General features: G+C 41.3%; 2 protein-coding genes across 5 annotated transcripts in view; one reads left to right on the plus strand and one right to left on the minus strand.

The window, feature by feature from the left end:
- The window catches only part of pla2g15 (phospholipase A2, group XV), a 38618-nt gene that overhangs the window by 8358 nt on the left and 15310 nt on the right, over positions 1 to 14950 (plus strand). Inside the window, exons 5-9 of one of the 3 annotated variants that reach the window (XM_034879587.1) lie at positions 725 to 949; positions 2329 to 2441; positions 6858 to 7281; positions 8285 to 8291; positions 12566 to 12576. In XM_034879587.1, coding sequence (XP_034735478.1) covers positions 725 to 949; positions 2329 to 2441; positions 6858 to 7259 — 740 coding nt within the window. In that variant the 3' untranslated portion in view covers positions 7260 to 7281; positions 8285 to 8291; positions 12566 to 12576. Of the gene's footprint in view, positions 1 to 724; positions 950 to 2328; positions 2442 to 6857; positions 7368 to 8284; positions 8292 to 12565; positions 12577 to 14950 lie in introns of those variants that run through there. The other 2 variants (XM_034879586.1, XM_034879585.1) reach the window with 2 other exon arrangements.
- Positions 9607 to 14667, minus strand: usb1 (U6 snRNA biogenesis 1). Of its 2 annotated transcripts, XM_034879591.1 has the most exons (7): positions 14199 to 14665; positions 13591 to 13730; positions 13298 to 13481; positions 11946 to 11999; positions 10961 to 11066; positions 10289 to 10369; positions 9607 to 9816 (listed from the first exon to the last, which is right to left on the minus strand). In XM_034879591.1, exons 1-7 carry the CDS (start codon positions 14363 to 14365, stop codon positions 9709 to 9711), a joined length of 840 nt encoding a protein of 279 aa, XP_034735482.1. In that variant the 5' UTR covers positions 14366 to 14665; the 3' UTR covers positions 9607 to 9708. The 2 variants fall into 2 exon arrangements, with proteins under 2 accessions (XP_034735482.1, XP_034735483.1); XM_034879592.1 differs by lacking the exon at positions 11946 to 11999 and having other exon boundaries at positions 14199 to 14667.

The raw sequence follows: 14950 nt of genomic DNA on the forward strand, positions 1-14950 counted from the left end.
ATATATATATATATATATATATATTAGAATGTACACTACCGGTTGTGTCACTTAGAAATTTCCATTGCACTACATTATAGATGGACTACCAGCTGAGATCAGTTGCATGTGTTTTTTTTAACCAGGGCAGCAGTTTTCAGATTACAATATGTGTTTACATACATTTTCTAAACAAAATGTGCCTTTGGAACAATGGATGAATGGTGGCTGATAAAGGGTTAATGTAGATATTGCATTAAAGATCAGCCACCCACTCAGATCATTTGTATTCTGTCTATTATAGAGTGGAATGGAACATTGTAAGTGACCCCAAACTTTTGACCGGTAGTGTAGTGTCTGTTTGTTTACACACAATACATTCTTGTTCAGCATTTAAGGAATCTACAGAATCATTTAGCAGGCGTGTTAAATGGTTTGGAGCCCTAAGAAAGACTTGCATCTATTATTTGTGGGAGTAAGTATTGGCCAATATGAGGAAACAAACAACAATGAGCAGTGTCCTAGCCAGTATTGGAACTTGTGGGCTGTTATTCTTTTAGGCATTCAAGTCAGAATTTATAGGGATCCTGGGGAAGTGTAGGACATTTTCCCCATCAGGCCACATATTTCAACTGGTCCACTCCCGTTAGAGCTTAGCTTAGCGCTCCAACTTCTAATGGCAACACGGGGGGTTTCACAGCAAGGCCAGCTTACTTAACTCTGTTGATCTTTTGTTCTTTATCAGATGAGAATAAAGAGTATTTCCTGGCGCTGCAACAGATGATTGAAGAGATGGCGGAGAATGCGGGGGGGCCCGTGGTACTCATTGCACACAGCATGGGCAACATGTACACCTTGTACTTCCTCAACCAGCAACCACAGGCCTGGAAAGACCGGTACATCAAAGCATTCATCACCCTGGGAGCACCATGGGCAGGGGTGGCCAAGACCCTCCGTGTGGTCACCTCTGGTAAGATATGGAACCGGTTATATGGAAACAGTTTTATTGTGCTTATGGGGGTCCGATCCTGCAGTATGTTTTGTAGTAGACAAGAACAATTATCTCCCTGCCTTTACTGGAAAGGTTCAGGATGAAAAGAGGTAGGGCCGGGCAATATAACTATATAGTAGATTTTGGATTTCCTAATATCTTTTACATGGATAGGGTTATGTAATTAAAATGAATGTCTAATAACTTACCACATTGCTCTAGCTGTTCTATTATTAGCCTTTAACCATTTATTTATTATTGATGATTATTTATCTAAAATCAAATTGTGTAAATGTTTTGTTAAAGGTGCTCTAAGCGATGTTGGGTGACGTTACTTCTTGTTGACTAGTATTTTCAAAATAAAATCTAACTTGCCCTTCCCTCCCCCTCATTCCGTCCCCTCCCCTTTCCTTCTGTGCTTCCGCGCACTAACCCCCCCCACCCCCAAATCCTTCTTGTCGGTTATTGGCTGGAACGCTGTTTGTGTTTGCTTCGTGGTGCAGGTTGGCACAGTTTCTTTGTTGCTGTTTGTAGACCCTGGACTGTCTACAGATGGTCAATATTATTGTTATGTATGATTTTTCTACACAATGAAAATGATAATAATAAGCACTCTGTTACAAAAAGATAAAACATAAAATATTTTGAATTAATGATATTAGACAAAAGTCAAGCATAAACCCACGTACCTTCAGAAAGAGATAAACAAAGCATACAAGGCCTTTTTGTGCATAAATTGTCTCTGCGCCACAAAATACTTGGTTGGTAAAAGGTTGGTGGGACTTCTTCAAAATTTGTTCTGCTATAGTCATTGAGAGCAGGCTTTTTAAAAGTAAACTAATGTATTAATAACCTATGCTTACTCTTGCACATTAAATAAACATAATTAGCATTATTGAGATTACTTTTGTTAGGGCATTCACAAACGTTAGTTGACGTTAATTTATCTGTGTTGCCAGATCTCAAGTTTGTTCTTGAGACGGGAACAGATCTCAAACAAAGTTAGTTTTCTCAAATTTGTCTGTCAAAAAAATGTGTAATAATGTGTAGAAACTCCTCTCCTTGTTCCTCTATCAGATTCCTCCAAATTGCTCAGACCAAATTGCAAACAAAAAAAACCATTTACATCAGATTGTGTATGTTGGTAAATGTGTTCCTACCTGTAACCCTGATACAATCAGGATTAGACAACACTGTGCAACACATTCCACTGTATATTTGGTTACATGGGTTTAAAGTATGTCTCACAGGACACGAATAGCGTGTTTTATTTAAAGAAGCCAGAAAACAAAACTCTGGCTGGAAATTTCTAGTTCAGTTTCAGTTCTCTGGTACGGATTTTATTTCTCTTCCCACAGGGGATAATAACCGCATCCCGGTGATCAGCCCGTTGAAGATTCGCTCCCAACAACGTTCTGCTGTCTCCACCTCCTGGCTGTTCCCCTATGCCCACTCCTGGCCCAAAGATCATGTAAGTGTGTGTGCGTATGTATCATTTTCTTCAAGGAGACATTTAGTTTCTGTCTTCTTGCTGTTGCTAACCACTCTGACTAAGCCAGATATCTTTGACAAGGGTCCGGGCCTCCTAAGGGTTCCTTAAGGTTACTGCAGGGGGGGCCACTAAGTTACTGAAAATGTTTTTTAAAAAATAGTACAGAAATAAAATTTGCACATCTATAATGTGAGACAGGTGCATCTGGTAAGTATTTCAAAAGTTGCAGAGAAACTCCCGCATACTGCCTAACTTAAAAATAAATGTAATAGTAAAAATGTAATATGTCTTCACATGAATCCAACATATTATTAGCAAATATAAATCAGCCTATATGTGAAAAAACCCACTGACAATAGGTGTTGTGGCCTATGGTAAATGAATCTCTATGGTAGCCATCCACAGATACAGTTGATCCTAATAATTCACTGTTTCAAAGTATGTTTTACACTAAAACGTGATTCATATAATCAATACCAATACCATTTTTTAAAGCTTAGTTTTCTATGCACTAAAAATGTATGTATAAAAGTTTTAGGTTTTTATAGGCCAAGTTTAATGTGGAATTTCATTTTATAAAATATGTAGTATGGGCGTCCGTGCTCCGTCTCTTCTCAGATAAGTGGTCCTTGGCTTAAAAAACGTTGAAGACCCCTGGTGTTTAAAGGTGCAATATGTAAAACTGGCAGCTAGTATTTAAAATGGTTACTGAAGTATAGATTCAAAATACTAGAGAGAGTTGGCTCCCCTGCCAGACTTAAAGTTTGCGTTGATGGCGAAGCTGAAACGGCAGCATCCTCAACAGAGTTGCTAGACGCTTGTCTCACATAGCCAGACGTTACTTCACAGCAGAGTAGCTAACATCAGTTGCTGGCGATATTGACAGTCACATAAGCTCGGTACCCAACTGACAGACACACTTTTACGGCTTATAATTATGGTAAGAATCGTTAAAAACAAAACAACCTTGCCGTCTTCTCCATCCAACGGACAGAAACACTTCCAAGCCTTAGAATTACTGTAGTAACCGCTTAAAGTAACACTACCTTGCCGTCCTCTCCACCCGACTGAACACACTTTATTGGCTTAGAATTACGGCAACAATCGCAAACACACTGCAAAAACGCGGCCCTCTTTTCCGGATTTACAGCCCCCTCATTTGGTTAAAAGTAACTCACTGCTGAACACGTTGTAAACAGCCTTTGCACGCTTGCCTGGTCCTCCAGTAATGTTGGCAGTTAGCAGAACTAGCATGGTGGTGTAAGCCAGGACCAGTCAGGATCACTTAACTGGCTGTGTCTCAATTGTTTGTGTGAGTAACCAACTCGGGTATAATTCAGTGTGAACACACAAATGTTAAAATGATATAAAATGCCCGTCCCTTGTAGCTGTAATAAATTAGCCTGAAGCTTACCTGTAGTAGAAAATTAGCCAACTCTGCGTCCTTTTGGGCTGTAAGCTGTCTCCACTTTTCAAATACATCTTCAATATTTACTTGGGGTTTGATATGTCTCTGGTCACACACTGATAGAAACATACCTTGCCTTTTTTTTAGTTTGGGTAGCATCTATCTCATGATTTCGGGGCTATGTTAGCGTTACAGCTGTGACACGCTGGGTTTATGTTTTTACAGATATATCTGGCAACCTGGCCTGGCTGTCAAACTGGGCAGTTGATACATACACACAGGCCAAAACACAAACAGAAATTCTGTCATGGAACAGAAATTGCAAAAGGAGAAAAGACTGGCACTAGCACTGTTAGACAGATAGTATCTCAACTTGGCATGTTTCCTTTATATCTGGTGACGCATTGGGGCTTTTTTAGAAATATTCCATCCATACATCCATCTTCATCCGCTTATCCGGTATCTGGTCGCAGGAGCAGCAGCTCCAGCAGGGGACCCCAAACTTCCCTTTCAAGAGCCACATCAACCAGCTCCCACTGGGGGATCCCAAGCCGTTCCCGTTACTGTCCACAGCTTGGAGGATTCCTCGCTTCCCCCTACTGAGGTGGCAAACGGTTTTCTAGAAGCGCCTTGGTGCCGACCGAAAGTCCTTCTCCATGTCTTCTCCGAACTTCTCCCACGACAGAGGCTGCAGCCCTTCGGGCCAGTCGGTACCTTGCAACTGCCTCCGGTGTCTTCCGGGATAACATATCCCAGAAAGACTCCTTCAGTCGGGCGGCTTCCCTAACCACCGGTGTCCACCATGGTGTTCGTGGGTTACCGCCCCTTGAGGCACCTAAGACCACAGCTCCCCGCCGCAAATTTAGCAATGGAAACTTTGAACATTGCCCACTCAGGTTAAATGCCCCCAGCCTCCACAGGGATGCACAAAAAGCTCTTCCTGAGATGTGAGTTAAAAGTCTGTCCGACAGGTCTCTCTTCCAGACGTTCCCAATTTACCCGCACAACTCGTTTGGGCTTACCAGGTCTGTCCAGAGTCCTTCCCCATCCCCTGACCCAACTCACCACCCTAGTGTCCAAAACACACAGCCTCAGATCAGATGAAACGATCATAAAATTTATCCTTGACCTTTGCCTAGGATGCTCTGGGACCACGTGCACTTATGAACATCCCTATGTTTGAACACGGTGTTTGTTATGGACAATCCATGACTAGCACAGAAGTCCAACAACAGACAACCAGTCTTGTTTAGATCAGGGAGGCCGTTCTTCCCAATCACGCCTCTCCAGGTATCTCCATCATCACCCACATGTGCGTTGAAGTCCCACAGCAGAACTATGGAGTCCCCTACTGGAGTCCCCTACTGGAGCCCCATACAGGACTCCATTTAAGGTCTCCAAGAAGGCCAAAAGCTCCGAACTCTTGTTTGGTGCAAATGCGCAAACAACAGTCAGAGTTCCCCCCCCATCACCCGCAGGCGTGGGGAGGTGACCCTCTTGTCCACCGGGGTAAACTCCAACGCAGTGGCGCTCAGCCGGGGGCTTGTGAGTATCCCCACACCCGCCCTCACACCCTGGGCAACTCCAGAGTAGGACAGAGTCCACACCCTATCCAGGAGTATGATTCCAGAACCGAGACTGTGCATAGATGTAAGCCCCACCAGATCTAACTGGTAGCGCTCCACATCCTGCACAAGTTCCGGCTTCTTCCCCCACAGAGAGGTGACATTCCACGTCCCCAGAGCCAGCCTCTGTCGCCCGGGTCTGGTCTGTCGAAGCCCCTGACCTTCGCTGCCACCCATGTGACAACTTACCCGATCCCACTGGTTCCTCCCACAGGTGGTGGGCCCATGGGATGGAGAGAGAGGAGCCATGTAGCTTTTTCGGGCTTTGCCCGACCGGGCTCATTTTTGGAATTATTGCAGTAGATATATTACATATTGGACATTTTAACTGATAACAGTGGACATTTAAATACAAATGTAGCCTTAAAGGTATACTGATTACCATTTGTTTACAATATTAATAGAAGTGACACCCCACAGGGCAGTATCTCTCTGTAGTTCCCCTAATCATTTTAGTGGCTCTAAGCTAATGTATTGGTTTTCCAGATAGCAAACCTTACTCTTATCAACCTTGTCACTAGCTGCATCGGGAAGTTTTCATCTCCGTGGAAAAGCTCTGATAAACCCACCAAACAGCATGGTGACAAAGTTAGCAACTAGCAGGTGAACAGTGGAGCACTTAGCTACTGAAGAGCCAGGTATTTCCCTCAGAAGTTGAGCTTAAAGAACAGTTTGCATTTACATTGGTTAGGTTGATAAAAGTGAGCTAACACTGCCATAAAGTGGCCAAAAATCAATGAACGCAGCTTTAACAGACAAAGGTGTAGATTAAAAAAATTAAATGTTAGCATGTTGTAGTAATGCAGGATAAAACGAGCATTAATGCAGCTATCTTGCGTCGTATATTAGAATTAAACTATTCATAAAACATTTAATATCTTAAAAAATTCCTGGATGTGCAGGGACTATGATGAAAATATAACTGAACACAATGTGATCTTCTTAAAGCTAAAGTGTGTAGTTTCTAGAGGAATTCTAAGTAATGACAACAAAACTGTCTGCGCATCCACACGATACAAGCCTTCCGTGATCGCGCACCGCCCCCACCCCTCCTCTAGTTGCTAGTAGCCAAGGAGGACATGGAGGATTTTAAAACATGATGGAGAGGTAGTTACTTTAACTTGAGAAGTACCCACAAAAGTTACCGGATGACACTATATTCTGAACATAGCCATACTGACAAATACAGAGTTGTGTGGAGCCAATAGACCTAATTAGCTTTGTAGCAATTCATTTGGCAATGGCTTGTATGTAACGGACATTCAACAATATCACAAAGTTAAGCACTTTAGCTTTAAGCATTTGTTAGAGGTAACCAAATCAAACAACTAAGAAAGTAGTTTTTTCTCTATCTATCCCCAGATCTTGGTGCAGACGCCCACCACGAACTACACCGTGCTGGACTACAAGCGCTTCTACTCAGACATCGGTTTTGAGGACGGCTGGCTCATGCGGCAGGACACCGAGCCACTGGTGTCCGACCTCAGGCCCCCCGGCGTGGCCGTCCATTGCTTGTATGGTAGCGGTATCCCCACGATGGAGGCCTTCCAGTACTCGGACAAGTTCCCCGACGTGGAGCCCACGGTTGTGTTGGGAGATGGGGACGGGACGGTGAACCTACGGAGTGGCATCCAGTGCAGGCGGTGGGTGGGAAAGCAAAAACAGCCTGTGACAGTAAAGGAGCTTCCAGGGAACGAACATGTGAACATGCTGTTGAACATGACGACTGTGTCTTACATCAAGACTGTGCTGTTCTCCCCATAATGCTAGTAGAAACCGATGGCTTTATGTGCACACACACACTGACTCATCTCGCCTGTCTTGCTGAAATGTGACTACCAAAATAGTCCTGTGTACATGCCTCATAGCTTATGAAAAATAATGGACATTTTGTAGAACTGTTGGCAGAAATAAGTTAATTTAAATACGTTTATATTGGTCTCTGCTTTTAAAGAATCCCCGAGATTTTATCTACTAAATCCAAATGAATATAGTACGTGTATGTATAAGTTAAAAACCAGGGATATCCTTTATGTGCCACTTTCCTGAGCTATTAATCAAAGTAAGATGTTTTTCTTAATGTTGTGAGAGATTTATGAACTCCCTTTACTGTGATGTTGTTAGGCTAAACGGTAAAGCACATACTTTTTTTTTTCTTATTACATGTTTCTCAGTGCAACAGGTCAGGTTTATGCTTGGTATGTGTTCAGAAGAAGACCCTAACCAAAACAACTTGCTCACCTTTTTATTGTCATTTGATTTCTCTTGATCCTGTTGTTCTTTTCAGGTTGCAGACATTCAAAGGTCTAACAAAAAGCTCAAACCGTTTTTGGACAGAAAGTCCATTTACTCGCTTTTTCAGGAGCTTTGAATAACATCTCACAGTCTTAATCAATAAAAGGAGTCGGCTCCATCCATTGAGTTTGTTCTGTTCAATGATGAAGACCAGAGATGCAGTTGAAAGCTCCAGAAAAAGCTACCAAGTGGACTCTGAGTCACGATTTATTTTGTCAAACGGTTGACAAATTGACTCAAAACTATTTGCCAAAAATACAACTTACATCAAGGTCCAATTACTAGCTTTTGACAAGGCTCTCAACTGCATTTTATGGTCTTCATCAATAATCAAGAGTTTGCTCAGTATTTGTGGCGATAGCTCAGTTGTCCTATCTGAAGCTCAGACCAAAGTTTCAGTGCTTAGGCCATGCGATGCTTTGTCCTCTGCTGAACATTAGACGTAGGTGAAAGCAAATGTTTTTATTTTGTCAACTGTTTCTGACGTTCATGAGATGGCTTGTAAGCTTAATTTCTTCGAAATATTCTTTAACATCATTGCTTTCTAACTTTATCAAACAACAGCCACATGGTAGTGACGGGCTATTTGTTCTAAATTAAATGACCTGCTATTAAAAGCTCTTACTCGTCACTTTCCATGTCCTTTACAGTTCACGTTGGAGGGGTCTGTATAAATATTGTGCCCAGGTTTGGTTCAGACTGGATTTACACCGGCACAAATGAGGGGACTTTTATTGTTTTATGGTATAAATTCTATTTCCCTGTTTTATTTTATCTTCCTGCATGCAGAGTTTAAAACCTGACTCGTAATCCTTGTGTGACATGCAGTGGAATCTCTCTGACCTTAATGATTTTACTGTGCCATCAGGCTCTCTCTGTGCTGGACCACTGTTATATACTCTTGAGTGTCATAGCTCCCGTGAACTATCAAATGTTGGTTATAAATTTGTGTTGCTTTATGGAGTAAAATTATTATATTGTCTTTGACCCCACCAATTTTCTCCTGTGTGTTCATGTCAGTGAGGTCTAATGGCAAGATATAACTTGCCACCCGGTGAGGTTTCAGTACTGATTAGGTCCACAACTTCCTTTCATTGAGGCTTTTGAATCTCACCCATTCAAATGTGTCGCATTGCACACACGCGTCATATTTCTCTAAAAGCTACTTTTGGTGACACTTCTACCTTTCTGAACCCTCATGGCATTGGTTTAGCACAAAAAAGGAATTAGGGAAGTATAAAACCAGTAGCAACTTTATTTTATAAACAGCATTAAAATACAATACTCAACTGCCATTGAGCCTTGATCCTCTTTGTTGTAGTCTCACTTTGCCAGACCTTCCTCCACGGCGCTCCGGGGGAGGGTCTGGCTAGTCCACACAGCATTCCGGGATGTGAGAAAAACATCCTCTGGTTTATTGGCAATTCTTTAAACCAACCACAATCGTCTAGGGCGGGGCTAAGCAGCCCAGGTGCCGCTGCAAAGTAGCCTTGGGAAGGAACTTGTTTTGGTGGAACATGCACGTTCTAAAGTTGCTTTGCGAAGTTGCGCAACAGAAAACTTAGATTGGACAGATAGTCTAGCTAGCTGTCGGGATTTACCCTTCAGAGATCTGAGGAACAGTTAACCATAGTTCTCAGAAATCCACTGGAGTTTAAAATTCCGACACAAGGAAAGCGGAAGGAAGCGGACAAAAAGACATGCATCCTGCGGAATTTCCTGTGAGCTATCCAAAGAGTGGAAAATCGTGGATATAGACAATCTTTGTTGTGACATGCTACATTGCTGCCGGCAGTTATTAATGAAATACAACATATCATCGTTGCACCACTAAATTGATACGTTTCCAGCTCATTTAGGTGGCTCAGAGGATCCCAGCTGTAAAGGGTGAGTGGTCAAGTTATACATATGTCCAATTTTAGGGCTCCAGAGGGAAGCGGAAGGTCTTGTTTCCTGTCCTGCAGCGCAGCTCCACGCAGTCCAACCTCAGCAGAAATGGTCCTTCTTCGTGGTCATCAATTAGTCTCTAACAGACAGAAAATGAGAGATATGAACCGTTCTGTGCAAGTCATTCAGTCAAATCAGCTGTTTCTGACCTGATACCCCGCATTATCTCACCTGCTATCAGATTGGTCAGTAGTGTTCAGAACAATACACATGCAAAAAGTACATTACCACCACAACAGTAGTTATTAAAGGTATCATACTGTGCCATGTTTATTTCCAGGTTCATACTTGTATTCCACCCTATAAATGACCTCACTCATATTTGGAATTTTTGTGCTGCAGTTTTGAATCGGCCAACATGTCTACAGATTCTGATTGGGACACGGAACACATTGGGGCACTTTAAAATGGACAGAGGCACAACAGCATACTTTTGGATTCAGAATTGACGTCTTTCACGAAGAACAGTGAAATTATTTCAATGTTAAAATGAACACACAGTGATGTCATTGTTGGAAATTTAGACGGACGGACACAAGATGTCCCAGTACCTGCATCTCCTGAATGCACTCCTTCATCTGTCCTGTCACGTCTCCTACACACCAGGCCAGACTCACGTGGAAAGATGGATCCTAGAAAACACACCAGTGGGAACATTAAGACACGGATGTGTGCACTGCTTCAGATTCTTTTGGACAATTTATCAGGGTTTCTGCAGGTTTCACCCAGTCAAATTTAAGAAATTTAACTTAAATTTAAATCAGAAGTCAGTGTGGAAACATTGTCTGAAACAACTCTGAAAAGGATGTAGGGAAATTAAGACCTACAATACAATACTTCAGTTCATTTATATTTTTTAAAACAAGACATTGCTTTAAAATTATTTATTTATACACTAAATCATATGAAATAATATTAAAACACAACTGCTCTATACTTTAAGCTTAAATCAAAATTAAAATCGAATAGTTGCTACGTACATACAGTACATTTGCTACATACAGAAGAACATCCCGTTATCTGATTTAGAACCTGTGGATCCACTGTATTTACACAGGTACCAACACTTCAGCAACAGAAAAAGACTAAATCAAACTTCAGAGTGACCAACAAACTGGCCCAGCTTTAGATCTCAAAGGGTAAAGGCTGTGTGTGTGTGTGTGTGTGTGTGTGCGTGCGTGCCTGTGTGCGTGCGTGCGTGTTACAATGTGTCAATCCTTAACCTTATAGAAGGTGTCCAGGTGAAACTCGGTCATTGTTCTGTCTAAGACTTGGCTCAGGTCCAACAACTGAGCATGCCCAGTACACACTTCCATCCCCAAAAACGTCCTGCAGCGGACAACAGACAGAGACAGATATAGGCAGTCGAACCATGACAAACTGAACACATAAACACATTAGGAAAGAAAATGTATCGTTATCTAAAATCTTTCTTTTAATAGGGATAGACCGATTCTTGACCCTGGCCAATTATCTGCCAGTTTGCAGATTTATTTATTTGATCAGGACAATGCGCGTTAATGTAAATAACATTTCTGTAAATGCACCAGTGTTAGCCAATTGGCTATTTATCAACTGTAGTCCTATCTAGGATGGTAGGAATAACCCAGAGCACCCGTAGTAAACCCACACAAACACGGGGAGAACAAACAAACTCCACACAGAAAGGCCCAGAACAACCTGGATTTGATTTCATTTTATTTGCTTGATATCCGATAAAGTTAATTAATTAAAAAGTGTTGGTTTCACTTAGAGATGGTCCGATACCATTTTTTTACAGATACCTGAACTAGTGTATCAGCCGATACAGAGTACTGATCTTATACCAGTGTGTCATATCCGAGTAGTATCGGAGGCGATACCGATACTGGCATCAGTATCGGAACATCTCTAGTTCCACTCCCCACTGAGTCTGCCTTAATGTCCCACCCACAACACAATCAGACTATCTTTTACGGGGTATTATGTTGAACGTTTCTAAGTTATTAAATAATTGATTAAAGAATTCAACACAAAGTTTTGTGTTGAAGTTTGTAACACTCCAAAATTTAAATGCAAACTTCAATTTTTCAATGAAAATGCATATCGGTTCCGAATTTCAGTTATCATTGACTTCTAATTACTGGTATCTGCCTTTAAAAACCAGTATTGGTCGATCCCTAATTAACTATAAAGAGAAAGGGAGAGAATTAAAGGATGAGACTGTACCTTGTCCTCTCAGCGTTACAGTAGAGCCTCAGTCTCCCTGCTGAGCACACAAACCTGGCAACAAGAAGAAGAACAAGCTAGAATGCAAATCCACCGTAGTCAGCTTCTGATGGAACGTTCCCATCTTTATCTAATCTACTTTCACTATTCCATCTATTGAAGTGAAGGGGATCCTCTAGGCTGCTGCTGTAAATCAAGTACTCACCTTGCCCTGAGAAAGTTATTACCAGAGGTGTCAAGTTACAAAGTACAAATACTTTGATACCTTACTTAAGTAGAAATGTTAGATATCAATACTTTATTGTAAAATACAATATTTTACAGCAGACTTTTTACTTCTACTCCTTACATTTTTCACATAATTCTCTGTACTTTCTACTCGTTACATTATAAAAAATAGCCTTGTTCAACCATTCAAAAAAAAAAAAAAAACATAACCAGGTAAATGGTGCCATCCCATTACAGATTCCTGCAGCTAAGCTGGGATGTTTACATAATAAAGGCTAATTGATAACACGCCATTAAAGTTTGACTTTTTGCACCATTTTAATATGGCAATACTTATAGGCAACAAGTCATCATAACTTCCGCTCCATGAAACACATGTCAAAGCTCCGTAGTACACACATGTGGTTCTTTAATGTATTTGAATTGTACTAAGATAAATAAGTCAAATAAATGGCATAAATGCAGGGGAAACAGGTGCATCCCATATTTTTCAACATTAACGTTTTGATATACAATATAGTCATTATGGCCTTTAGAACAATGTTTTAGGGGAGGTAGGGTAGTGCAATAGACCCCTGTGACACGGCCTAAGTATTTTTCCTTAATAGCACTTTTTCCCATAACCTTACTTTTACTTTTATATTTTAAGTAGTTTTAAAACCAGTACTTTTACACTTTTACTAAAAGTAAAAAGCTTGAGTTGATATTTCACCTTCTATAGAAGTCTTTTTAAACCTCAGTATCTATACTTCTACCTGAGTATTGACTGTAAATACTTTTGACACCTCTGGTTATTACAGATAGTTATATCATATTTATAGTAGTGCAATCATTATATACAGTTTGTATATAAACTATCTTCATTGTTCAATTTCTCTTCATTGTTTCATTTCCTTTTGTCTTACCATCTTTGCATGTTGTGATACTTTAGATTTCTTCCACCAGCTAAACCCTTTTCTAAGACTTTTTGCATTAAGCATTTTACTTTTTTAGTCTTTAGTGCAATTTAATTACACGTCCTACAAATGACTCCCTGTAATTACTGCATCTGCTTTGAAAACTCAAAGGCTAACACTGTTAAGCTAAAACAAGTTTTCCTCCGGTGTATGGGTATTTGAGCAAACCTCTTGCAGTGCACCAGGCCTGCCCTGAGGCTCTGGGTGAAGGTTTGGATCCAGTGGTGTCTGAGCACCACCGTCTTAGACAAGCTGAGGTGGAACTCCTCCTGCGGGGTCAAAACCACACTGTGGTCCCCGGCTAGTGAGAGCAGCTCCTCCAACAACTCCCTGAACTCCTCCTCAGGATGGTCTGATGTGCAGAGGAGAGAGAGAGATAGAGACTATACACGCACACACAAATTATATTTAACCAATGCTAATTTTATAAATCAATCTTCAGTACAATGTGTTGGTCTTACATGGGAAATAAACATAGGTAGCCCAGTTGCCTCTCTCGTGTTTAAAAGAGCGCACGCGTCCACCATGAAGAGAGCTGTCTTCCGTCTGTGAGGCCACTTCCTCTGGAAACATGGCCAACAGGCAACCAGGAAGAGGCAGCCTAACAGAAACACAGCCCAATGAGACCTTACATTACTTTCAAGAGGTGCTCTTGAGCAAGGCACCGAACCCCCAACTGCTAGGGGTGCCTTTCCATGGGCAGCCCCCCCACCCACTCTGACATCTCTCCATTAGTGCATGTATAGGTACTGAGCATGTGTGTGTAATTCAGGCCTGTGTGTAATGTGTGTAATAACAACAGAGTGTAAACTGTAATTTCCCTTTATGATTATTTTTATCAATATTATTATTACTATTATTAATAAAAAACAGTTTCAATTGGTTTATCATCCAGGGATTGGCTATGGCAAGAAGTTGGAAAATGACATGTAACGTTAAAGCTTACGGGACAAGTTTAATAACTACTCTTGGACATACATTTACTATTTGTGTTTTCTGTCTCATCCTCTTTTTACAGTCTCTTGTCAATCATGTTCAACTCAGCCTACAGAAAGCCAGAACAACACACCTCGTTTTAGGAACCTGTTCCTCAATTTTGTGTTTCTTTGTCGCTGGGCTGCCATTGTTAGCATCGTCTTCCTCTTGACACTTTCGAGATAAAAGTGCGTTAGCAGTTGCTGCTGCCGCCGCCGACTCGCTTTCCTCCTCCGAGCTGCTGCTGTAGCCCACCAACATCCTGTGGTTTGTCAGGACATATTACACATGAATTATGCCTGCACATTTGCTAATAGACGGAAAGGGCTTAACATAGCTATTAAATCCTAAACTACAGGAAAAAGAAACATGTTTGCTCGGGTTTAAAACGTATTTTCCAGCGGCTTTGAACAACAAGACGCTGGTTTATCGTAGTCCTGCGCTTCCCGACTTAAACAACGTGTTGTAATGATAATGTAGGTCCCTGTGAAACACGGCAGCACCTCGAATCAGTTCCACTGTCATACTTCTCAGAGGTTTGCCACAATATGTGTGCAGTGCATATATATTTGGAATCGGTGTATTGTGTTTTTGTGTATTACACGGCCTTAAAAAAAAGTCAAAAATGCCTAACTGTAATCGTGACTTTTAAAAGAGGTACTAGGTTCGGTTAATACTGAAGTTCGCTTCCGTTTAGTTGCTTCCGATTCTGCAGTTAAGAGAAAATGTAAGGAAAAATTAAAGTTTAAGTAAGTTTTCCATTCTCAGCGTCCGATTCCGCGTTAATTAGGTCTTAAACACACTTTTAGATTTGTGAAAGCTGTATTGTCTATATGAGAACGTAAT

The sequence above is a fragment of the Etheostoma cragini genome, chromosome 8, assembly GCF_013103735.1.
Source record: "Etheostoma cragini isolate CJK2018 chromosome 8, CSU_Ecrag_1.0, whole genome shotgun sequence".
In the NCBI taxonomy this organism is placed as follows: Eukaryota; Metazoa; Chordata; class Actinopteri; order Perciformes; family Percidae; genus Etheostoma; species Etheostoma cragini.